Source organism: Salmo salar, chromosome ssa22 (assembly GCF_905237065.1).
Source record: "Salmo salar chromosome ssa22, Ssal_v3.1, whole genome shotgun sequence".
In the NCBI taxonomy this organism is placed as follows: Eukaryota; Metazoa; Chordata; class Actinopteri; order Salmoniformes; family Salmonidae; genus Salmo; species Salmo salar.
The window spans coordinates 38063490-38088815 of record NC_059463.1 but is presented as its reverse complement, the minus strand read 5'-3'; the positions used below and the strand labels follow the sequence as shown (position 1 = coordinate 38088815).

The 25326-nt window shown below is 41.3% G+C and overlaps 1 protein-coding gene across 2 annotated transcripts in view; it reads right to left on the bottom strand.

The window, feature by feature from the left end:
- Positions 1-24990, bottom strand: part of slc6a22.2 (solute carrier family 6 member 22, tandem duplicate 2) — a 34607-nt gene extending 9617 nt beyond the window's left edge. Inside the window, exons 1-13 of one of the 2 annotated variants that reach the window (XM_045705571.1) lie at positions 24626-24990; positions 9013-9243; positions 6095-6229; positions 5389-5529; positions 5085-5169; positions 4847-4979; positions 4604-4738; positions 4403-4506; positions 4183-4307; positions 3819-3931; positions 2643-2783; positions 2297-2399; positions 610-710 (exon numbers count right to left, since the gene is read on the bottom strand). In XM_045705571.1, the coding sequence (XP_045561527.1) occupies positions 610-710; positions 2297-2399; positions 2643-2783; positions 3819-3931; positions 4183-4307; positions 4403-4506; positions 4604-4738; positions 4847-4979; positions 5085-5169; positions 5389-5529; positions 6095-6229; positions 9013-9214 (1518 nt within the window). In that variant the 5' untranslated portion in view covers positions 9215-9243; positions 24626-24990. Of the gene's footprint in view, positions 1-609; positions 711-2296; positions 2400-2642; positions 2784-3818; positions 3932-4182; positions 4308-4402; positions 4507-4603; positions 4739-4846; positions 4980-5084; positions 5170-5388; positions 5530-6094; positions 6230-9012; positions 9244-11557; positions 11911-24625 lie in introns of those variants that run through there. The other variant, XM_014167844.2, reaches the window with a different exon arrangement.
- Positions 24991-25326: the final 336 nt, after the last annotated feature.

The window sequence follows — 25326 nt, the reverse complement described above, 5'->3', positions numbered from 1 at the left end:
CGCCAGACCTTAATCCCATAGAAAATCTGTGGAGGGAGCTGAAGGTTCGAGTTGCCAAACGTCAGCCTCAACCTTAATGACTTGGAGAAGATCTGCAAAGAGTAGTGGGACAAAATCCCTCCTGAGATGTGTGCAAACCTGGTGGCCAACTACAAGAAACGTCTGACCTCTGTGATTGCCAACAAGGGTTTTGCCACCAAGTACTAAGTCATGTTTTGCAGAGGGGTCAAATACTTATTTCCCTCATTAAAATGCAAATCATTTTATAACATTTTTTACATGCGTTTTTCTGGATTTTTTTGTTTTTATTCTGTCTCTCACTGTTCAAATAAACCTACCATTAAAATGATAGACTGATCATTTCTTTGTCAGTGGGCAAACGTACAAAATCAGCAGGGGATCAAATACTTTTTCCCCTCACTGGTGTGTGTGTGTGTGTGTGTGTGTGTGTGTGTGTGTGTGTGTGTGTGTGTATATATATATATTATTCTTCTAAGGTAAAAGAGCAGTACAATAGTAAAGTGTATCAGCTCTTCCACTGTGTATACTGTAATAACATATGTTAACTAATGAAATGGAGACAACTGTTTCAGCTAGCAAGATACTTACTATGCATATGACCGGTGTGATGTACATCCAACAGTACTTCATGAATGGCCAAGGACGATAACCAATCATGTCCTCAATATTATCATACAGCCGCTCCGCACCTTGAGGGCATAGAATGTATTCACTTTAGTGATTCACAGATGATTCGTGATTTAAGTTTTAGTCAGTTGTAAAACATATGTGACCCAATTCAGTAAAGTAGGTGTATGTCACAAGTTCCGACTTCACAGGATAGCCATTTGAACGTAAACATTTACAAAAATGTACCAAAATGCGTTTTTTGCCAGAAATGTGTTCTCGAACATGTGAACTTTCATGTGCCTTAATATCAAACGTGTATGCTATCTGTAAATATGAATACAATTGTTAGATTATAAGCCTTGTTGGTTAAGCCACAGAAAACCCCTAGCCATGATTGGCTGAGATAATGAGTGGGCTGGACATGCCAAGAAAGGAGTTCGGATTGGTCTGCCATATTGAAGGCTGCTGTCTATTTGAGCTCGTCAGTCTGTGTTGGTAATCCTGTCAAACACGGCTTTTTTATGTATTGTGTAGTGGAGCTGCATAAGTGTTGCTCTCCACTTTCTGGATGAACAAGTTATGAAATCAGTCGAATTAGAGTATGATAGCTAAAGATATGGAGAAAACACCTGGCTCCCTAGCTGACATTGTTTGTTTCCCAGAGCAGTTTGCTTTTCTAGTTAGCTAGCTAACAATGAACCTCGTTGGTTAGCTCCCAGCACTGTGGCATTATTGGCACTTTGTTCATTGTTATTTAACAAGCTAACGTTAGCTGGCTGGCTCGTTAGCTAACGTTATGTGTTTGTGTGATCTTAAACGTTGTTTAACTAGTTGTTCATTGTTTAGCTAGCTAGCTGGCACTAGCTGTCTTAAACTAAAGTGTACTGTTAGTTAGCTAGCTAACGTTAGCTGGCTGGTTCCCTAGCGGACGTTATTATTAGTTTCCCAAAGCTGTTTGCTTTTGTAGTTAGAGCCTAGTGTTAGGCATTGTTGGCACGTTTTGTTGTTTAACTAGCTAACGTTAGCTGGCTGGCTCGTTTGGTAACGTGACGTGTGTACAACATTCGTTGAATATGGCCGGTGTCAGTAAACGTCTGCAAAAAAGCTTAATGAAATTGTTGCCAGCAGAGCTGGTAAGGCTGTTTTCATGTTATCCCGAGGTAAACAAATCATCGGTCAGAGCGTCAAGTGTGCACTCCAAGAGCGAAACAAGATGGGTGGGCTAAAGCTTAAGATGGTGTGAATGATGCTGAATAGGTGTAGACAAAGCGCTCTTCACTAGATATCCAAACATTCAAAGGCGATTTTCAAAGTTTACAAGTTAATCAACTTTCAAATCAGAATTACTTTCCCATTGTTCCTCAAATGCAGTGTATGATATACCATTTTGTAGCTCTGAGTCTCTCTTATCCAATGTAAAAAAACACCATTTTCACATTTTGCTACGCAAGACCGAATCCAGATGGTGAGTCACGTATCTCGTTTAGAGTAACTTAATCCAATCCAGTCTTATCAACATGACATTATTGGTACAATGAGGAAATGTACTGTTTTGACTCATACATTCAGTATGTTCCCTCAAATGGCATTAAACTCTTTTCTATGGACTTTAAATGTTTTGTTTGGAAATGTTTTTGCATTTGTGGTTAATCCTAATGCTTCTCACCATAACACCACCCAACACAGACGGCCTGGAGACTTGCAAAGACCAGGAGTGTCATCCCACTGCAGGCATAGTAATCAAACAGCTGAAATACGTACAGGCCACCCTACAGAGAGAAAGTGAGGGTGGGTGGTAGGCAGAATAATTAATAAACAATCTTTCTAAATATGAAAAATGGATGTGAAGTACTGTGAGTAGCAGGCAACACACGTGACTTTCACTGCAAGTCATCTGATAGTCTGTGGGAACAGAGAGGCTCAAATGCCCATTCTTCTTCCTATAAAAGCTACCTGATCATATTACTAATCTGTTGTGGTAAACCCGCTCAACCAGTATTGTCGACTCTCACCTCTGTGACCATTAGCAGGCCAACCAGGAAGCTGCACACACTGATGCCAAGCAGGAGAAGTTTTTTCCGCAGATGGCCCACGTGGAAGAAAGAGGGATACATGTCTGAGATCGCTGTGACCATGGCATCGTGATATACAAACTGAAGGGCAAAAAGGTTGTTTTAGTGAGGACATAGGCCTATCAATTTAACAAACAATCATTTAAACAGTGAAATGTATTCATAAAGCCCATTTTTACATCAAGAGTTGTCAGTGCTTTACAGTAACACGGCCTAGACTCCAAAGAGCAGTGATAAAACATGCATATGGTACATTTCATTTGACAGAGATTATCAGAATCATAGCAGGTATCACCTTATGAATTGCCTAATATAATAACGCATATCATAACTACCCGCGTATAGCCTACACAACTCAAAAAGGCCTACACAGCTTCTAATGTTGTAACAGTCTGAAACTGAGCACAGATCAAACAAGCAACATCTTGCTAGATCTGAGCATGAATCAATAGTAAGCACCAGAACATCCACATTAGTCTGATCAAAAACACTGCAGCTCAATACCACAAAGCAGAACAGACATGCAGGGATTAAGGTCTGAAAGGCACTTGTGCATCGGGCAAGTCGGGAATTTTGGTTATTACTATCACTGAAAATAGCTGATTACACACAAAAATTATTTAACTTTCTCTAAAGGGAGTGGTTGCTGATCTATTTCTCACAGGAACTCAGGGACGTATGTTAATTTGAACCTGGACTTGGTTAACTGCATAGTTAAATGCCAAAAATAAAAAATTAGCAATGTCACTAAGCCAAACAAAACAACAATAGCCAGTACAAATGTTAAACGTAAATTACTTTGCAGTTCGCACTACACCACGACAAGCAATAGTTCATGTTGTCATTAGCTAGCGCATTATAGTGAATTAGCAAGCTAACGATAGCTAACGATAGCTAGTTAGCTAGCAGACCATTGAATCTCGCTAGCCAACAAGTTAGCATCATCAGTCAGGCATTGGACTAAAGACATTGTTTGGGGCTACTTAGCTAGCTTCCTCAGTGATTCATGCCAAGTGAAAGTGGCCCAAGGCGCAAAGTAGCTTTTAAAATGTAGTGACTCACAAATCAGTGTTTCCTCAAATCATTTTGTAGACCTTCATGGACGCTCTAACGTACCTCACTGTCTAACCCCAGTAGGAGGATCATGATGTAGAAGAAGATGGCCCAGAGTTGGGGTACTGGCATCATGGCCACAGCACGAGGGTAGGCGATGAACGCCAGGCCAGGACCTGTAAGTGATATATTAAAGCATTGTGTTCACTTGATATCCCTCAAAGGGTTGAACATGCGCTTAGTCTACTGGCACACAGTATTTACAACTTTGGTACTAAATGTCATACTTTAGTCCCATTTAGTCTACTAGTTACCCATCGTTGAACAATGCCGTGGTTGTCAAACTAGCGCAAAGATCAGGTTTATTACAGACACTTTGTAAATAGTGAGATTTAAGGTTTGAAGTTACATGTGGAGCATTACCTACCTGATTCAGCCACCATTGAAATGTCTATTCCCTGTTCATAAGCCATGAAGCCCAGTACAGAGAAGATGGCAAAACCAGCCACAAAGCTAGTCACACTGTTTAGTAGACAAAGATACACACAGTCCCTGAAATGAAAAAGACTACATTAGTCAGCCTTAAATTCACACAACAAAATAGGTCTTCACAATACAATGTCGAATCGTGATCAAGATCTGTGTACCTGTAGCAGTTATTGTTGTACTTGTTGTAGCTGCCTAAAGATGTCAAAACCCCTGTACAAACTCCATAGGAGTAAAATATCTGGCTTCCAGCATCCATCCATACCTGAAACAATATGTCAATAACTGTTACCTGCGGTAGAAAGGGTATTTGCTTATGTGGGATGGATCTCAGTTTTGGACACAATGAAGTGTGTTCCTACCTGTGGGTCAGCGAGGCGGGCTGGGTCTGGGTAGAGGTAGAACTTGATACCATCTATGGCCCCTGGCAATGTGAGTCCACGAACTAGCAACACCAACAGCATCACATAGGGGAAGGTGGCAGTGAAATAGACCACCTATGGGGAGACCAGACCAGCATTACGTTCACTCAGTCTATGGCTCATCCTAACAGCTTTACACTATTCATGGTGTCATCAGGCTGAATGGCAGAGATGCCACCTTACCTTCCCAGAAGACTTCACTCCTTTCCAGACACAGAAGTAACAGATAATCCAGGACAGTAGAAGACACAGAGCTAGGTCCCAGCGAACACTCCCAATCTCTTCAATTCCCCCAGACAAGCCTAATATTCTTCTCCTGGGAGTGTAAAGGCTTATTTAGTAACATTCACTCAAACTGTTTTAAAAAAAAAATGCATTCATACATAATAAAAAAATGCATGTACATTGTCAAGTCACTTACTCCCAAAATTCTATGACTGAGGATGTAGTGTTCCCATGAGAATGGTCAGAAATTGTGCTGTTCTGGCCAGGCTCAAAACAGTTGTCTTATAGTGAGAGAAAAAAAGACAAAACAATTAAAGCACATGGATGAATAGTCTATGGCTTATGTACATTTGAGGTGCATTAACTTCCAGCTATAAACTTTCAGCAATACATTGTCTGTGCCATGTATTTAACTTTAAAAAGCTGGTAATTATGTTATGATTAGTTAGTGGTTGACAACAACCATAATAAGTTATTGACAAGCATAACAAATAAAATACCTGTGTTCCAACTGTTTTTACAACTGGCCCATGGGAGTTCCGAGCTGAAGGAAGAGAAGAGGTATAGGAACGCCCAAGCCAGAATGATGATGTAATACACTCCAGTGTACAAAACCACCACTTGGCTTCCATAGCCCAGACCTATTGAGAGAGGTCAACATCATAAAACGACAACATAGAAAACATAATGAATTTGGGGTCTGATATGGGGGGCTTATCAATGAGGGAATACTTCCTGAATTGAGGATAATGACTTCCTGAATTGAAATGGAAATGTCCTCAACCTTGACAAAAGGTTCATATTACCAGTCTATCCATATTAGCACTATCTCGTTGGCATCAATAAACGGGCTACTTCATACAAATGTTAATTGACAGCTTTATATAGTCTGGAGCTATGCTACCAATGGTAAAGATACAATTTAGATAATCCTTAAGACTTGGTATTTTATTAGGATCCCCATTAGCTGTTGCAAAAGCAGCAGCTACTCTTCCTGGGGTCCACACAAAACATGAAATATGACATAATACAGAACATCAACAGACAAGAACAGCTCAAGGACAGAACTACCTAAAAAAAAAATGTAAAAGGCACACACAGCCTACATGTCAATGCATACACACAAACTATCTATGTCAAATAGGGGAGAGTTGATGTGCCGTGAGGTGTTGCTTTATCTGTTTTTTGAAACAAGGTTTGACTTACCTTCAAAGAGTGGGCAGATTTTCCTCCAGCAAGTGATTCCACCCTGACTAGTGTACTGGCCCAATGATGTCTCCAGGAAGAAGAGGGGAATACCGCAGGTGAACAGGAACAAAATATAGGGGACAAAGAAAACCCCTTTTTGGAGCAATGATTAATAAGTGATTTGCATGAAACACTGAAATTGACTATGCATTTTGAACCACTGTCAAAGTCAGGGAAATTGTACATTTTTACTTAGTCTTCTATCACACATCACCACATAAGTCACATGTTAGTAAAGCATCTGTGGTTAGAGTTGATGGGGTACAGGGAGTTTAACTAAGCTTTTGAGCACTTAAGTTATATTCTTCAAGAATCAATGGATATATATCTTAAATTAAAAGTTTAAAATACAGTTGAAGTCGGAAGTTTACATACACTTAGGTTGGAGTCATTAAAACTCATTTTTCAACCACTCCACAAATTTCTTGTTAACAAACTATAGTTTTGGCAAGTCGGTTAGGACATCTACTTTGTGCATGACACAAGTCATTTTTCCAACAATTGTTTACAGACAGATTATTTCACTTATAATTCACTGTATCACTATTCCAGTGGGTCAGAAGTCAACTTAGTGTATGTAGACTGTGCCTTTAAACAGCTTGGAAAATGTCATGGCTTTAGAGGCTTCTGATAGGCTAATTGACATCATTTCAGTCAATTGGAGGTGTACCTGTGGGTGTATTTCAAGGCCGACCTTCAAACTCAGTGTCTCTGCTTGACATCATGGGAAAATCTAAAGAAATCAGCCAAGACCTCAGATGAATAATTGTAGACCTCCACAAGTCTGGTTCATCCTTGGGAGCAATTTCCAAATGCCTGAAGGTACCACGTTCATCTGTACAAACAATAGTACGCAAGTACGCAAGTATAAACACCATGGGACCACGCAGCCGTCATACCGCTCAGGAAGGAGACGCGTTCTGTCTCCTAGAGATGAACGTACTTGATGAACGTGGTGTAAAAAGTGCAAAAAAATCCCAGAACAGCAGCAAAGGACCTTGTGAAGATGCTGGAGGAAGCAGGTACAAAAGTATCTATATCTACAGTAAAACGAGTCCTATTTCGACATAACCTGAAAGGCCGCTCAGCAAGGAAGAAGCCACTGCTCCAAAAACCACCATAAAAAAGCCAGACTACGGTTTGCAACTGCACATGGGGACAAAGATCATACTTTTTGGAGAAATGTCCTCTGGTCTGATGAAACAAAAATATAACTGTTTGACCATAATGACCATCGTTATGTTTGGAGGAAAAAGGGAGAGGTTGCAAGCCAATGAACACCATCCCAACCGTGAAGCACGGTGGTGGCAGCATCATGTTGTGGGGGTGCTTTGCTGCAGGAGGGACTGGTGCACTTCACAAAATAGATGGCATCATGAGGCAGGAAAATTATGTGGATATATTGAAGCAACATCTCAAGACATAAATCGGGAAGTTAAAGCTTGGTCGCAAATGGGTCTTTCAAATGGACAATGACCAAGCATACTTCCAAAGTTGTGGAAAAATGGTTTAAGGACAACAAAGTCAAGGGATTGGAGTGGCCATCAAAGCCCTGACCTCAATCCCATAGAAAATGTGTGGGCAGAACTGAAAAAGTGCGAGCAAGGAGGCCTACAAACCTGACTCAGTTACACCTGCTCTGTCAGGAGGAATGGGCCGAAATTCACCCAACTTATTGTAAGAAGCTTGTGGAAGGCTACCTGAAATGTTTGACTCAAGATAAACAATTTAAAGGCTATGCTACCAAATACTAATTGCTTGTATGTAAACTTCTGACCCACTGGGAATGTGATAAATAATTCTCTCTACTATTATTCTGACATTTCACATTATTAAAATAAAGTGGCGATTCTAACTGGCCCAAAACAGGACATTATTTCAGGATTAACTGTCAGGAACTATGAAAAACAGATTTTAAATGTATTTGGCTAAGGTGTATGTAAACTTCGGAAGTTTACATACACCTAGGCGGTTTTGGAGCAGTGGCTTCTTTCTTGCTGAGCGGCCTTTCAGGTTATGTCGATATAGGACTCGTTTTACTGTAGATATAGATACGTTTGTACCCGTTTCCTCCAGCATCTTCACAAGGTCCTTTGCTGCTGTTCTGGGAATGATTTGCACTTTTCGCACCAAAGTACGTTCATCTCTAGGAGACAGAACGCATCTCCTTCCTGAGCGGTATGACGGCTGCGTGGTCCCATGGTGTTTATACTTGCGTACTATTGTTTGTACAGATGAACGTGGTACCTTCAGGCGTTTGGAAATTGCTCCCAAGGATGAACCAGACTTGTGGAAGTCTACCATTTTTGATTTTCCTATGATGTCAAGCAAAGAGGCACTGATTTTGAAGGTAGGCCTTGAAATACACCCACAGGTACACCCCCAAGTGACTCAAATGTTGTCAATTAGCCTATCAGAAGCTTCTAAAGCAATGACATAATTTTCTGGTCTTTTCCAAGCTGACTTAGTGTATGTAAACTTCTGACCCACTGGAATTGTGATACAGTGAATTATAAGTGAAATAATCTGTCTGTAAACAATTGTTGGAAAAATAACTTGTGTCATGCACGAAGTAGATGTCCTAACCGACTTGCCAAAACTATAGTTTGTTAACAAGAAATTTGTGGAGTGGTTGAAAAATGAGTTTTAATGACTCCAACCTAAGTGTATGTTAACTTCTGACTTCATCTGTATATAACAATCCCAGATTGCCCCTTTAAGTAAATAATGTTTTAATTTACAGCGGATTAAGTTTCATTATTTTAAGAGTTTAGGCTTATCTGAAAAAATCTAAATAAAACACTTTTATATAGGAGCAATTTCATTACGCATGTTAAAATGTATATGATCACATAATGATGTGGTGTGATGCTCACCTCCTCCATTTTTATAGCACAGGTATGGGAACCTCCATACGTTTCCCAGACCGACAATGTGTCCAGCTACTGCCAATAAGAACTCCGTTTTGCTGCCCCACTTGCCCCTGTCCTGGGGCTTGGGTTCAGGGTGTTCCACGTTCATCTTGGCTCCTGAACTCATCAACTTCAGCTTCACCTCTGTCTCATATGTACGCTCCATTTCAGCCTTTGAAAGTCTATTACAGTGTCCTGAAATGTTGCATACCATACCAAAGTTATTGTTTTGTAGCACTACTTTTGAAAATGTAAGTAATATATTATGTTGAAAACAAGGCTTTTGTTTTAATGTCTTAACATTGTGGTGAATATCTAAAGCATGATTACTACACTGTAAATAAAAATATGTTGCTTAAATATCCAAGTTGGCTGGACTTAATATTGTGAAAATGTTGAGCTGGAATACTCCGCTAACCCAACGTTTTTCTTTTTCTTTCAATGTACTTGAATTTGAAAAGCAATATTGAGTAAACTTAAGTTTGCTTTGTTAAAACTGTTGGGGCTCGGGGGCAGTATTGAGAAATTTTGAAAAAAATATGTGCCCATTTTTAACTGCCTCCTACACCAACTCAGAAGCTAGGATATGCATATTATTAACACATTCGGATAGAAAACACTCTGAATTTTCTAAAACAGTTTGAATGGTGTCTGTAAGTATAACAAAACTCATATTGCAGGCAAAAACCTGTGAAAAATAGATCAAAAAAAAATTGAATTTTGTGACTGTACTATTTAGTGTCATTGTTTTATAGATACCATAGTGAGAAAGGATTCATTTCGCAACTCCTACGGCTTCCACTAGATGTCAACGATCTTTATAAAGTTGTTTGAAGCGTCTATGATGAACAGAGACCGGATGACAAGGAAGAGAAGTTGACCTCCCTGGGATGTCGTCACTTCATTATTGGCTGCACCTGCGCAATCATGTGATGCGATACATTTTTCAAAGACGTTTTTCAAGACACAGGAGAGGTCGGGTTGAAACATTACTGATGTTTCACGTTAAAAATGGCTCTAAAGATTGATGCTAAACAACGTTTGACATGTTTGAACAATGTAAATAGATTATTTTTTTACTTTTCGCCGTGACTCCCCCCGCGCTACTTTTTAGTAGCCTACCGAAGCGCTAACAACTTGGAGTTATTGGGACATCAATTATGAACTTTGTTGAAAGAAACCACATTTGCAGTGGACCTGGGATGCGTGGAATTGCCAATGGATGAAGAGAATCAAAGGTAAGGGAATATTGACAATAGTAATTTTGATATTACATGGTTACAAGATGGTGCTAACCTGTATAGCCTAGCCTATTGTTCTTAGCACAGCACCCGGTTTATTGCAAATTGTGATTTCCCAGTAAAGTTATTTTGAAATCTGGCATTGCAGTAGCATTTACGAAATGTTAAACTATGAATATTTGAATGACAATAATATAATTTACCAATGTTATCGAATAGTAATTTTGTGATTTGTAACGTTGTTCACCGGAAGCATTTGAGAGAAAAAAAAATCTGATTTTCACCGCTTCGGTAAAATGCTGTTTTTGGATATAAATATGAACTTGATGGAACAAAAAATGCATGTATTGTGTAACATAATGTCTTAGGAGTGTCATCTGAGGAAGATTGTCAAAGGTTGGTGCATAATTCTAGCTGGTTATCCGCTTATGGTGACGCCTGTCTTTGAATTGACAAAACATTACACACAGCTATTTTCAATGTACTCTCCTAACATAACCTAACTTTATGCTTTCGCCGTAAAGCCTCTTTGAAATCGGACAATGTGGTTGGATTTAGGAGATGTTTATCTTTCAAATTGTGAGAAATAGTTGATTGTTTGAGAAATTGAAATTATTAGATTCTTGCAGTTTTTGAATTTCCCGCCCTGGTCTCTTGACAATGAATCCCGATATCGGGATAAGATCCCCCACAGTTTAATTAGCTTATAGTGCAACTTAACATATTACCTACCCTGTGTGCCTTTTCGGCAAATAGTTTTTACTTTATTTTAGTCCATTTACTTGTCAGGGACCAGTTTACAACTAAAACATTTATTTCAGAGGCTGAAAAATGATGCATTAAACCAGATCTAGTAAAACAGTAAGTTGATTTGTTCTAATCATTAGTGAGATTGTTTTACCTGTTTAACTGGTCTATAGTTAGTTAGTATGTCATAGCAGATTTGAAAGAATCCACTAACTTGTCCATTCATTGGATCGTGACTGAAACTGGAAAGGAGTCAAGGGGGACTCTAGGTAAAATATTAATATACTTGTTTCAACCAAATAAAAAAATATAACAGCCATCTGTCAATAACCCGAAATTCCATATTTTAGCAAACATCTATTAGAGTTCATCCAACTTAAAATGTTTAGTTAATCTGATGATAGCATTACATCTTTAAAATAAAGCCTTTAATACTGCCAACCTATTTATCGCACAGATGACAGTTTGACTGATGAGAAACTGCACATTTCAAAATGTCAAAGTAAAAGCACATCCTGTACCTCATGCAGCAGATCAGTAAACCGTCAAGTGTCTGTTTGAAGATTTCTCAAATCCTTGGACTATGTTGTTTGCTTCCAATACAACTTGAGTTAGTGAGAGTGAGCAGGATATCAAGTGAGCTAGATGGATGTGTTGAGAGAGGTGGTGGTGCTTTTATTGAGGTCATGAAATAAGATAGCAGCCGGCCCCCAGCCCACACACTTGTATATTGTTCCTCGGTAACATTGTTGTGTAGCATGTTGTGGGCCTAAGGAGATTATTACGATCCCAGGTTTACCGATCCACCACATCAGCTCTGCATGTTCAGGTGACACATTTCTGAGGAAATGTACTCTTACAGTGTTTTCATTTTGTGAAGAATACAGCAAACCAAAACTGGTTCTGTGAATGTTCCCAAAACATTTCCTTTAGTTGTAAAACATTCCCCCCAAAGTTTCGAATAACACAACGTGTCCAGTTGTGCTGATGATTAAAACATTTTTGTATTTGGGTACACAAAACATTCCTCTGATGTGGCAAGAATGTTAACAGAACACAACCATATTTGTGTTCTTAAAAGTTCCCAAAACATTTCATTAGGTTGTGAGAACCGTGTGGAGACATTACAAGAGAGGATCCCAAAACACAACATCTGTCCCGTTGTGCTGACATTCATACAATGTTTCTATCAGGGTGCACAAAACATCCCCCTTCTGTTGCAAGAATGTTCAAATACATTTTATGTATTCTTTAAAGCACAGGTGTCAAACTCATTCCAAGGAGGGCAGAGTTTCTGCGGGTTTTCGCTCCTCCCTTGTACTTTTTTTTGTACTTGCACACCTTTATTTTATCAGAGTCATACTGAGACCAAGGTCTCTTTTACAGATGATACCTGAATTACATAAATTACAGACAATTCACACAAAATATAAATACAAAATGCTATCAGAAAGAAAAACACTGTCATAATAAACAAACACATTCAAAAGTAATAAGGTCCTCAATCAAATTTCTGTATTGCCCTCGAGGCACCAGAACATCAAATTTAAGGACATGTTGAAACTTGTTCCACAAATAAGGAGCAAGAAAGGTAAATCAGCGTTTAGTTAACTCAGTAGAGACCAAAGGAATTTACAGAGTTAGCCATCCCTGTCTGGGTGATGTTAGGTACAGTAGGACTTTTTATAAAGGGTCTTTATAAATGAAAACCTAGCAATGTAATAACCAACGTGACATCGAAGAGGGCCAACCAACTTTCTGGTAGATGCAGTGATGAGTACTAAAATTGTATGCTATGAAAATGGCATCTAACGGCTTTAATGAAGTGGCAGCTGCCACTTAATTAATGAATAATGGTCATTAATTAGTAAGGAACTCCCCACACCTGGTTTTCTATGGCTTAATTGGAAAAAACATTGGAAAAAACAAAAACCTGCAGACACTAGGCCCTCCTTGGAATGAGTTTGACACCTCTGCTTTATAGGTTCCCGACATATTATATGTAGATTTTACAAGCATTCCCTCAATGTTGTTAGAAAGTTAGTCCTATGTTCATATAATGATACAAATAAGTTGAACTGTTCATTGAGGTTTCTTTTATGTATTAGTGCCATCTTTCTGTTGAGGAATTTTGTTGTAGAACAGTTGATGTAGAAATACACAAAAAAAGAATTTGTAATCTCATTACATATTATTAGATTAATATTCTGCAAACATAGTTTTACCTTTTTTGTTGATAGCCGCAAGCGGGAATCGAAACGGGGACCTTTTGGAGGTTTATCGCTGGAATTAATCCAAAGCACCACAGGGATGAGACTAACATAAATACTAAATTGTTTATGCATTTAGGGCTCCTTTTTTGACTAGTATCAAATGCACGTTAGTTTGCAATTTCGTCATGTAAAAACTGTCACAGTGGCATTTTCCAACCCAAACGCCAGGTTCATTCATTTACCTGTCTAACATTTATCATGATTATGCTCAGATGAGAGGCATGGTAATTTTTTAGGTGTATCCTTAAAAACATGATCCAAAGTGCTAATTTCAGGTAGCACTGGTAGGAATATTTAAGACCAACCAAAAGCTGGTTTTAGCGGTAACGCAGTTGGTCATTCATGAATTTGGACAGCAGAAACGCAGCCTACCCAGCCGTGATTCACGCTGTCCATATGCGCATGCAACAAGATGTGCTTTTTGGTGCCTGTATACTTTGCAATTAGAAACATAAAACACTAATGTTTTTCCCCATTTTGTTTGATTAAATACCAAGCATAGCCTCCTGTGGCGACCTGTCATTCAGGGCAACCTGTCATTCATTTTTCAAAAAATAAGAAACGTATGTTCTGTAGTAGTTGTTACATTTTCGTGAATGTCAGAACGTTCCCCCGATATTTAATCTCAAACATTTTCTTAGAAACATTCAAATAATGTTTTTGGGGTGTTATCATTCTAACTCTAGCTAGAACCTAATTGGAATGTTAGCTAATGTCCTGAGAATGCTATTGGTTTGTTGGGATAGCGCTAAAACATTGACAAATTGGTCCCCTCTGAATTTCCTGGTTTGCATAGCGTAAACATATATCTCTAAATATTTTTGATGCAGGTGTTGTTCAGGTTGAATCTCAACTGCCATTGTGGCCATCCTGGTTTCAGTAAACCCTACTAGTTCGAACTGTTTTACCTGTCAACAAAGCCTCTCACAAACATCCCCCTTCCCTGCAAATCCCACCCACAGTGATTGATTGATAAGTCTGAAACCCAACTAACTCTGTGACTCACAAACGTCCCATCCCCTTCCCTAACAACCCCACCTACAGTGAGATTGACAGGCCAAACTGTTGAAAGTAACGGTGCCTTCGAATGGAGATCCGAGTTCCCGAGTTGGGGGGAAAAAAACACTAGAACGGCCTTCCAAGAAGGAGTTCCAAGTGGGAAACTTGAATAACCAGAATGACGATACCAAAGTTAACAGGTTGTGACGTTTCATCACAGACCTTTCAACTCTCCCACCAAAATATGGTAAAACAAACCCATTTACAACCTTCATAAATAATGTGGAGTATGGAGCAGTTTTCGTAAGAATACCAATTTTTGGGATGTCTCATGGTCTGACAAACATCGCTGTAGCTCGGCCATTTCCCCTGCAGATGCGGAAGGCAGACATAGGCGGATGTGGTGGATTGAGATGTAGCCCATTCGAAAAACAGATATGTCTAACTTAAAGTGACAGATTTTGATGGGGATTTTTTTATTATGTTACTTAGATTGACCCACGGGTCTGTCAAAAGACTCATAAATAATATGGAAATGGAGCAGTTTGATCCATATACAGTGCATTCCAAAAGTATACAGATCCTTTGACTTTTTCCACATTTTGTTACGTTACAGCCTTATTCTAAAATTGATTAAATAAATATTTTCCTCGTCAATCTACACATCATACCCCATAATGACAAAGCGAAAACAGGTTTCGATTTTTTTGCAAATGTATAATAAAAAAAAGACATAAGCGTTCAGACTCTGCTATGAAACTCGAAATTGAGCTAAGGTGCATCCTGTTTCCATTGATCATCCTTGATGTTTCTACAACTTGATTGGTCCACATGTGGTCAATTCAATTGATTGGACATGATTTCGAAAGGCACACACTTGTCTATATAAGGCCCCACAGTTGACAGTGCATGTCAGAGCAAAAACAAAGCTATGAGGTCAGAGGAATTGTCCATAGAGCTCCGAGACAGGATTGTGTCGAGGTACAGAACCGGGTGAAGGGTACCAACTAAATTCTGCAGCATTGAACATCCCCAAGAACACAGTGGCCTCCATCATTCTTAAATAGAACCCGCTGGTCACTGACAGAGCTCCAGAGTTCCTCTGTGGAGATGAGAGAACCTTCCAGAAGGACAACCATCTCTGCAGCATTCCACCAATCAGCCCTTTTTGGTAGAGTGGCCAGACGGAAGCCACTCCTCGGTAAAAGGCACATGACAGCTCACTTGGAGTTTACCAAAAAGGCATCTAAAGGACTCTCAGAAACAAGATTCTCTGGTCTGATGAAACCAAGATTGAACTCTTTGGCCTGAATGCCAAGCATCACGTCTGGAGGAAACCTGGCACCATCCCTGAAGCATCGTGGTGGCAGCATCATGTTGTGGGGATGTTTTTCAGCGGCAGCAACTGGGATACGTCAGGATCAAGGGAAAGATGAACGGAGCAATTTACAGCGAGATCCTTGATGAAAACCTGCTCCAGAGTTTTACGGTCCAACTGGACAACGACCCTAAGCAGACAGCTAAGACAATGCAGAAGTGGCTTCGGGACAAGTCTCTGAATGTCCTTGAGTTGCCCAGCCAGAGCCCGGACTTGCACCTTATCAAACATCTCTTGAGAGACCTGAAAATAGCTGTGCAGTGATGCTCCCCGTCCAACCTGACAGAGCTTGAGAGCATCTGCAGAGAAGAATGGGAGAAACTCCCAAAATACCAGTGTCCCAAGAGTGTAGTGTTGTACCCAAAAAGACTTGAGGCTGTAATCACTATCAATGCTGCTTCAACCAAGGACTGAGTAAAGGGTCTGAGTACTTTTTGTAAATGTTATATTTCATTGTGTGTGTGTGTGTGTGTGTGTGTGTGTGTGTTATAAACACTGTTTTTGTTTTGTCATTATGGGGAATTGTGTGTAGATTGTGGGAAAAAACGAAACAATTTAATCCATTTTTTAATAAGGCTGTAACGTAACAAAATGTAGAAAAAGTCAAGGGGTCTGAATGCTTTCTGAATGCACTGTAGTCTTTGGTTTGATACTTAGCTAAATGTATTATTAGAAAGGCTAGCTAGCTTAGCCATCTAGCTACAATCTCATTGGTTAAAGAGTGGTTCTGCTTCAAAAACACTTTAATGCATTCATGTTGTATGGTGGGTTCACATACTGTCAGAATTAATGTAAATACGATTTTCCAACTTGGAAGATTTACTTGAACGACAACACCATTTTTTCCGCATGAAATGTTCTATTTTCAAAATTGATCAAAATTCAGACTTTTGTCTTTATTATTATTCACATCATTCCAATTCAATCAAGTCACAATGATCAGCTTTGGTATTGACATCAGTGAGCAGGCATTCCAATTGAGGAGAGACACATGGGCAGGCCTCAATGTTCCCTCAAAAACTGTTAGTCACTGAGCAAATTTCAAGTCTGCTGTCTGCAGACTTGAACATTGTGAAGTTTACTGTGAACACTGAGGCGGTATCCGCTTTAAGTTAGACAGTGATTAGTTAGGCTACTGTGGCTATTTGATCATAATGAGGCCTACCAGAGTGGCATACCATCAAAAACAATTGAGAAAATGCATCCCATAACATTTTAACATGGTTAACATGTTCTAGCTGTTCTATCATTCAGCCTACAGTAGAAGCCAATGTGTGGTGTTCAATATAGGACTACGTACATTCCATGAGGCTCCATGAGACTTTTGAAAAGAACATGCACGGTTTGACATTAAAAACCTCTTACATCTAAACGTTCCGCTCGCGGAACACCGCTCCAATATCCAATGATTGGGCGTGGCGCGAAATACAAACTCCACAAAAATCCGAAAACTTCAATTTTTCAAACATATGACTATTTTACAGCATTTTAAAGACAAGACTCTCCTTTATCTAACCACACTGTCCGATTTCAAAAAGGCTTTACAATGAAAGCAAAACATTAGATTATGTCAGGAGAGTACCCAGCCAGAAATAATCAGACACCCATTTTTCAAGCTAGCATATAATGTCACAAAAAACAAAACCACAGCTAAATGCAGCACTAACCTTTGATGATCTTCATCAGATGACACTCCTAGGACATTATGTTATACAATACATGCATGTTTTGATCAATCAAGTTCATATTTATATCAAAAACCAGCTTTTTACATTAGCATGTGACTTTCAGAACTAGCATTCCCACCGAACACTTCCGGTGAATTTACTAAATTACTCACGATAAACGTTCACAAAAAACAACAATTATTTTAAGAATTATAGATACAGAACTCCTTTATGCAATCGCGGTGTCCGATTTTAAAATAGCTTTTCGGTGAAAGCACATTTTGCAATATTCTGAGTAGATAGCTCGCCATCACGGGCTAGCTATTTTGACACCGACCAAGTTTGGTATTCACCAAACTCAGATTTACTATAAGAAAAATTGGATTACCTTTGCTGTTCTTCGTCAGAATGCACTCCCAGGACTTCTACTTCAATAACAAATGTTGGTTTGGTTCCAAATAATCCATAGTTATATCCAAATAGCGAAGTTTTTTTCGTGCGTTCAAGACACTATCCGAAGGGTAACGAAGGGTGATGCGCGGACGCGTATCGTAACAAAAAAATTCAAAATATTCCATTACCGTACTTCGAAGCATGTCAAACGCTGTTTAAAATCAATTTTTATGCGATTTTTCTCGTAAAATGGCGATAATATTCCGACCGGGAGTCGTTGTTTTCGTTCAAAGACTGATCATCTAAAATGGACTCTTCATGTGCACGCGCGCACCCGTCTCATTGTTCTCAGATCGACCACTTACCAAATGCGCTACTGTTTTTCAGCCATGGGCTGCAAAGTCATCATTCAATGTTCTGGCGCCTTCTGGGAGCCTATGGGAGCCTTAAAGTGTCACGTTACAGCAGAGATCCTTTGTTTTGGATAGAGATGACAAAGAAGGCCAAGAAAATACTGCCCCCTATCCATAACAAGTTAACCTGTTCATCCACTTGTCCTTCAGACAAGGAAATGACTGAAAATGTTGTTGTTTGATGCAACAAAAAAACACTTTAGAAAATAAAATGCATTATTATTCCCATACCATTATTATAGAGAATCAGACAAATGATGATACCTTCTGCCTTTTGGCTACTTAGCTTATTCAAGACCGTAACACTGCTCCTTTAAGACAAAAAAAAACTATTTTCCAACTCCCTTTTCAAAGATGTCAAGAAATGTACATGTTTTTTGTAGGAAGAAATTACTCCCCCATTACTGACTATAAATGATCTATAACTGGACTAATAACTCACTAACTAGCAACGGATATGAACAAATGTGCACAGGTGGCTACATGCAGCTCACGCTTTGATCTCAAAACAAGTGCATCTACTCAGAACCACTCACGCTGTAAACACAGTCCAGTTCAAAGTGAATGGCACAGATCCATATATGGCAATGGTCTATTTGCATATAGGCCTACTGCAGCTCTGATTGGTTATGCCGCACCAGTCTGTGTATAGTACGGGCTGAGTCGTGCAATAGAATCCTACTCCGATGCTTTCTGCCTACAACAAAATCTCTTGTATAGTTCATTTTGCATACTATGTTGCATTAAAAGTGGATAATATTGCATTGATTCGATCACAATTCCCACAGCAAAGGGAACGTTGATAGTGTTAACTAAGGGGGAACAGGGCCGTCCTTAACTTTCTGCCGCCCTACACAAGACCCCGCCAAAACCTCTTCCAGATGCTGGAGTGAGTGGTCGTGCTGCACCTCGCTCCGCGGGTAATATTACATTTCATTACATTACATTGGAACGATTTGATTAGTGTATTGTTAGCTAGCTACATAGTTGTATCTGCTGTCTTTGTATCAAGGATAAAGGTGTAGTTCTGAGGAACTAACTAGGTTACCTAGTCAGCTGTATTCGTTCGTTCGCGCTGTTTTCCGAAACGGCGTCAACACCATAACACCACAGCCACTGCTAGCAAGCCAACTTTACCAATTAGCAGTACTGTAGAAACTATATACATTACAACTTAGCGATTTGACTAGTGTAATGTTAGCTAGCTACATAGTTGTCTTTGTATCAAGATAAAGGCGTAGTACAGAGTAACGATCGAGGTTAGCTAGCCAGCTTCATTTTCTAACATAGTCTACAATGCGCCCACTGCTAGCTAGCTAACCCTACCAGCTAGCTGTATCATTTTTAGTCAATAAGATTTTTGCAACGTAAGCGTAACTTTCTGAACATTCGAGATGTGTAGTCCACTTGTGTAACTAGCAGGACTGACTTTGTGTTAGCTAGCCAACGTTTAATTACGTTATGAACTAGACACGGACACGAATGATCCATTGGTAGCTTGTTGTTACCAAGTATTGGTGCTAACCGTGTGTTATAGGATGCTAGCATGCTAGTTAGCTAGTTAGCTACGGCGTCATAGGACACGACGGTGCACTAGGTGGATTTTCACGGAAGAATACTGTACCAAGTTAGCTAGCGGAATAAACAAAGTTTGAGCCTATTCCTGGAAACATTGAACCACTGTAGTTTACATCAATTTTAATTTCTAGTGGTAGCTAGAAAAGTTTTATTTGAGTGTTTTAGTGTTTCAGTGAATTGTTAGTGAGGGAGGCCCTGCTCTCTCGCTTCCCCAGTTGTTTAGTTAATTTTTCATGCCAATCTCCTTTGCATTAGCGTAGCCTCTCCTGTAGCCTATCAACTATGTGTCGGTCTATCCCTGTTCTCTCCTCTCTCCACAGGCCATACAAACGCTTCACATCGCGTGGCCGCTGCCACTCTAACCTGGTGGTCCCAGCGTGCACGACCCACGTGGAGTTCCAGGTCTCCGGCAGCCTCTGGAACTCCCGGTCTGCGGCCAACAAGGCAGAGTTCATATCAGCCTATGCTACCCTCCAGTCCCTCGACTTCTTGGCGCTGACGGAAACATGGATTACCACAGAAAACACTGCTACTGCTCTCTCCTCGTCTGACCACGTGTTCTCGCATACCCGAGAGCATCTGGTCAGCGGGGTGGTGGGACTGGAATCCTCATCTCTCCCAAGTGGACATTCTCTCTTTCTCCCCTGACCCATCTGTCTATCTCCTCCTTTGAATTCCATGCTGTCACAATCACTAGCCCATTCAAGCTTAACATCCTTACCATTTATCGCCCTCCAGGTTCCCTTGGAGAGTTCATCAATGAGCTTGACGCCTTGACAAGTTCCTTTCCTGAGGATGGCTCACCCCTCACAGTTCTGGGTGACTTTAACCTCCCTACGTCTACCTTTGACTCATTTCTCTCTGCCTCCTTCTTTCCACTCCTCTCCTCTTTTGACCTCACCCTCTCACCGTCCCCCCCTACTCACAAGGCAGGCAATACGCTTGACCTCATCTTTACTTGATGCTGTTCTTCTACTAATCTCACTGCAACTCCCCTCCAAGTCTCCGATCACTACCTTGTATCCTTTTCCCTCTCCCTCTCCTCCAACACTACTCACTCTGCCCTACTCAGATGGTATTGCGCCGTCGCAACCTTCGCTCTCTCTCCTGCTACTCTCTCCTCTTCCATCCTATCATCTCTTCCCTCTGCTCAATCCTTCTCCAACCAATCTCCTGATTCTGCCTCCTCAACCCTCCTCTCCTCCCTTTCTGCATCCTTTGACTCTCTATGTCCCCTATCCTCCCGACCGGCTCGGTCCTCCCCTCCTGCTCCGTGGCTTGACGACTCATTGTGAGCTCACAGAACAGGGCTCTGGGCAGCCGAGCGGAAATGGAGGAAAACTAGCCTCCCTGCGGACCTGGCATCTTTTCAGTCCCTCCTCTCTACATTTTCCTCCTCTGTTTCTGCTGCTAAAGCCACTTTCTACCACTCTATCTTCCAAGCATCTGCCTCTAACCCTAGGAAGCTCTTTGCCTCCTTGTCCCTCCTGAATCCTCCTCCCCCTCCCCCCCCCCCTCCTCCCTCTCTGCGGATGACTTCGTCAACCATTTTGAAAAGAAGGTCGACGACATCCGATCCTCGTTTGTTAAGTCAAACGACACCACTGGTCCTGCTCACACTGCCCTACCCTATGCTTTGACCTCTTTCTCCCCTCTCTCTCCAGATGAAATCTTGCGTCTTGTGACGGCCGGCCGCCCAACAACCTGCCCGCTTGACCCTATTCCCTCCTCTCTTCTCCAGACCATTTCCGGAGACCTTCTCCCTTACCTCACCTCGCTCATCAACTCGTCCTTGACCGCTGGCTACGTCCCTTCCGTCTTCAAGAGAGCGAGAGTTGCACCCCTTCTCAAAAAACCTACACTCGATCCCTCCGATGTCAACAACTACAGACCAGTATCCCTTCTTTCTTTTCTCTCCAAAACTCTTGAACGTGCCGTCCTTGGCCAGCTCTTTTGCTATCTCTCTCAGAATGACCTTCTCGATCCAAATCAGTCAGGTTTCAAGGCTGGTCATTCAACTGAGACTGCTCTTCTCTGTGTCACGGAGGCTCTCCGCACTGCTAAAGCTAACTCTCTCTCCTCTGCTCTCATCCTTCTAGACCTATCTGCTGCCTTTGATACTGTGAACCATCAGATCCTCCTCTCCACCCTCTCCGAGTTGGGTATCTCCGGCGCGGCTCACTCTTGGATTGCGTCCTACCTGACAGGTCGCTCCCACCAGGTGGCGTGGCGAGAATCCGTCTCCGCACCACGTGCTCTCACCACTGGTGTCCCCCAGGGCTCAGTTCTAGGCCCTCTCCTATTCTCGCTATACACCAAGTCACTTGGCTCTGTCATATCCTCACATGGTCTCTCCTATCATTGCTAGGCAGACGACACAAAATTAATCTTCTCCTTTCCCCCTTCTGATAACCAGGTGGCGAATCGCATCTCTGCATGTCTGGCAGACATATCAGTGTGGATGATGGATCACCACCTCAAGCTGAACCTCGGCAAGACGGAGCTGCTCTTCCTCCCGGGGAAGGACTGCCCTTTCCATGATCTCGCCATCACGGTGGACAACTCCATTGTGTCCTCCTCCCAGAGTGCTAAGAGCCTCGGCGTGACCCTGGACAACACCCTGTCGTTCTCCGCTAACATCAAGGCGGTGACCCGATCCTGTAGGTTCATGCTATAAAACATTCGCAGAGTACGACCATGCCTTACACAGGAAGCGGCGCAGGTCCTAATCCAGACACTTGTCATCTCCCGTCTGGATTACTGCAACTCCCTGTTGGCGGGGCTCCCTGCCTGTGCCATTAAACCCCTACAACTCATCCAGAACGCCGCAGCCCGTCTGGTGTTCAACCTTTCCAAGTTCTCTCACGTCACCCCGCTCCTCCGCACACTCCACTGGCTTCCAGTTGAAGCTCGCATCTGCTACAAGACCATGGTGCTTGCCTACGGAGCTGTGAGGGGAACGGCACCTCCGTACCTTCAGGCTCTGATCAGGCCATACACCCAAACAAGGGTACTGCGTTCATCCACCTCTGGCCTGCTGGCCCCCCTACCTCTGCAGAAGCACAGTTCCCACTCAGCCCAGTCAAAACTGTTCGCTGCTCTGGCACCCCAATGGTGGAACAAGCTCCCTCACGACGCCAGGATAGCGGAGTCAATCACCACCTTCCGTAGACACCTGAAACCCCACCTCTTTAAGGAATACCTGGGATAGGATATAGTAATACTTCTAACCCCCCCCCCCAAAAAAAGAAGAGATATATATGTACTATTGTAAAGTGGTTGTTCCACTGGATATCTTAAGGTGAATGCACCAATTTGTAAGTCGCTCTGGATAAGAGCGTCTGCTAAATGACGTAAATGTAAATACCAGATTAGTCCGTTGTACTGCCAGATGGTTGAGCGTAATTCACCCCTCCAGAGAATATATTTCCACTGGTCCAGAGTCCAATGGCGGTGAGCTTTACACCACTCGGTGGCTGCTCAGCCATGGACCCCATTTCATGAAGCTCGTCAAACAGTTCTTGTGCTGACGTTGCTTCCAGAAGCAGTTTGGAACTGGGGAGTGAGTGTTACAAACAAGGACAGACAATTTCCTCAGTACTCGGTGATCCCGTTCTCTGAGCTTGTGTGGCCTGCCACTTTGGGGCTGAGCCTTTGTTGACTGGGGCAGCTCTAGCAGGGCAGACATTTGACGAACTGACTTGTTGGAAAGGTGGTATCCTATGACGATGCCATGTTGAAATTCACTGATCTCTTCAGTAAAGCCATTCTACTGCAAGGTTTTACCTATGGAGATTGCATGGCTAAGTGCTCAATTTTATACACCTGTCAGCAACAGATGTGGCTGAAATAGCCGAATTCACAAATTTGAATGGGTGTCCACATACTTTTGTGTATATATAGTGTATGTGGTAAACCTACCGTTTTGTAAAACACAACAACAACAAAAAGATGTCCAGACAGGACCAAAAAAAGATGTCCAAAATAAGTCAGTTTACTGGGGTGTAGCCTACCATGTTGGACAGCAATGGAATTTTATGAATGCGCACCATTTGGAAAATTTGCCATTGCATTGCCTTAAAATTGGGATATTTAACTTCTTCAGGATTGGTGGGTCGTTGAGACTGGTGTTTTGTGGGTACTATTTGATGAAACTGCCAGTTGAGGACTTGTGAGGCGTCTGTTTCTCAAACTAGACACTAATGTACTTGTCCTCTTGCTCAGTTGTGCACCGGGGCCTCCCACTCCTCTTTCTATTCTGGTTAGATCCAGTTTGTGCTGTTCTGTGAAGGGAGTAGTACACAGAGTTGTACCAGATTTTCAGTTTCTTGGAAATTCTCACATGGAATAGCCTTCAATTCTCAGAACAAGAATAGACTGACGAGTTTCAGAAGAAAGTTATTTGTTTCTGGCCATTTTGACCCCGTAATCGAACCCACAAATGCTGATGCTCCAGATACTCAACTCGTCTAAAGAAGGCCAGTTTTATTGCGTCTTTCATCAGAACAACGGTTTTTATCTGTGCAAACATAATTGCAAAAGGGTTTTCTAATGATCAATTAGCCTTTTAAAATGATCAACTTGGATTAGCTAACACAACGTGCCATTGGAACACGGGAGTGATGGTTGCTGATAATGGGCTTCTGTACGCCTATGTAGATAGCCCATAAAAAATGATGCCGTTTCCAGCTACAATAGTCATTTACAACATTAACAATGTTTACACTGTATTTCTGATCAATTTGATGTTATTTTAATGGACAAAAAATTTGCTTTTCTTTCAAAAACAAGGACATTTCTAAGTGACGCCAAACTTTTGAACGATAGTGTAGCTCCCTGGCATATTACATAATTTATGCAACAGCATACAAGACATTTTTGGACTCACATTGTTGTGCTGTGCTCACTTGAACAGGAAGGTGGTGCAGTGGTCCTTCGTGGGGAAATTTTATCATCAAACTTTGTCATCAAAATCTGGCATTCTCTGGATTTATGGTGCTTTCAAGACAACTTGGAACTTGGGGGGAAAAAACATGGTCTAATCATGATGATGTCAGTGATCTTCAAGTTGTAGCTCTAGAAAGAAGCCTGTGTTCCCGACTTACAATTCCAAGTTGAATGACTGTTCAAAACGTATTTTCCCAGTCGGAGCTCATTTTTTTCCCAGATTCCCAGTTGTCTTGAACTCACTGAAGTCAGATATCCCAGTTCCAAGTTAACAGTTGTTTTGAGCGTGGCAGAAATCATGCTGGATTGATAACATGGCCAATGTTGAATGTTTATCATTTTAAGCTTGGAAAAGAGACCGTTAAACCCAGACTTTGGACCACACACCCACTCCACTGACTAGCAGATTAGTGATTGCTTTGCTTGCAGTTAACCAATGATTCCTTCAGAACCACTCATTGTTGAATTTGCATTTTCCAACTTGTTGTATAATGTTTATGGCCAATGGCCGTTTTTCCCAGGTTCCTCATTGTCTTGAATTCACTGAAGTCAGATTTCCCAGTTCGGGGTTAAAACCGATACATTTTATCCATAATTTCTCTTCATTATTTATCTTCATATGACAAGGATTAAAAAGGATTT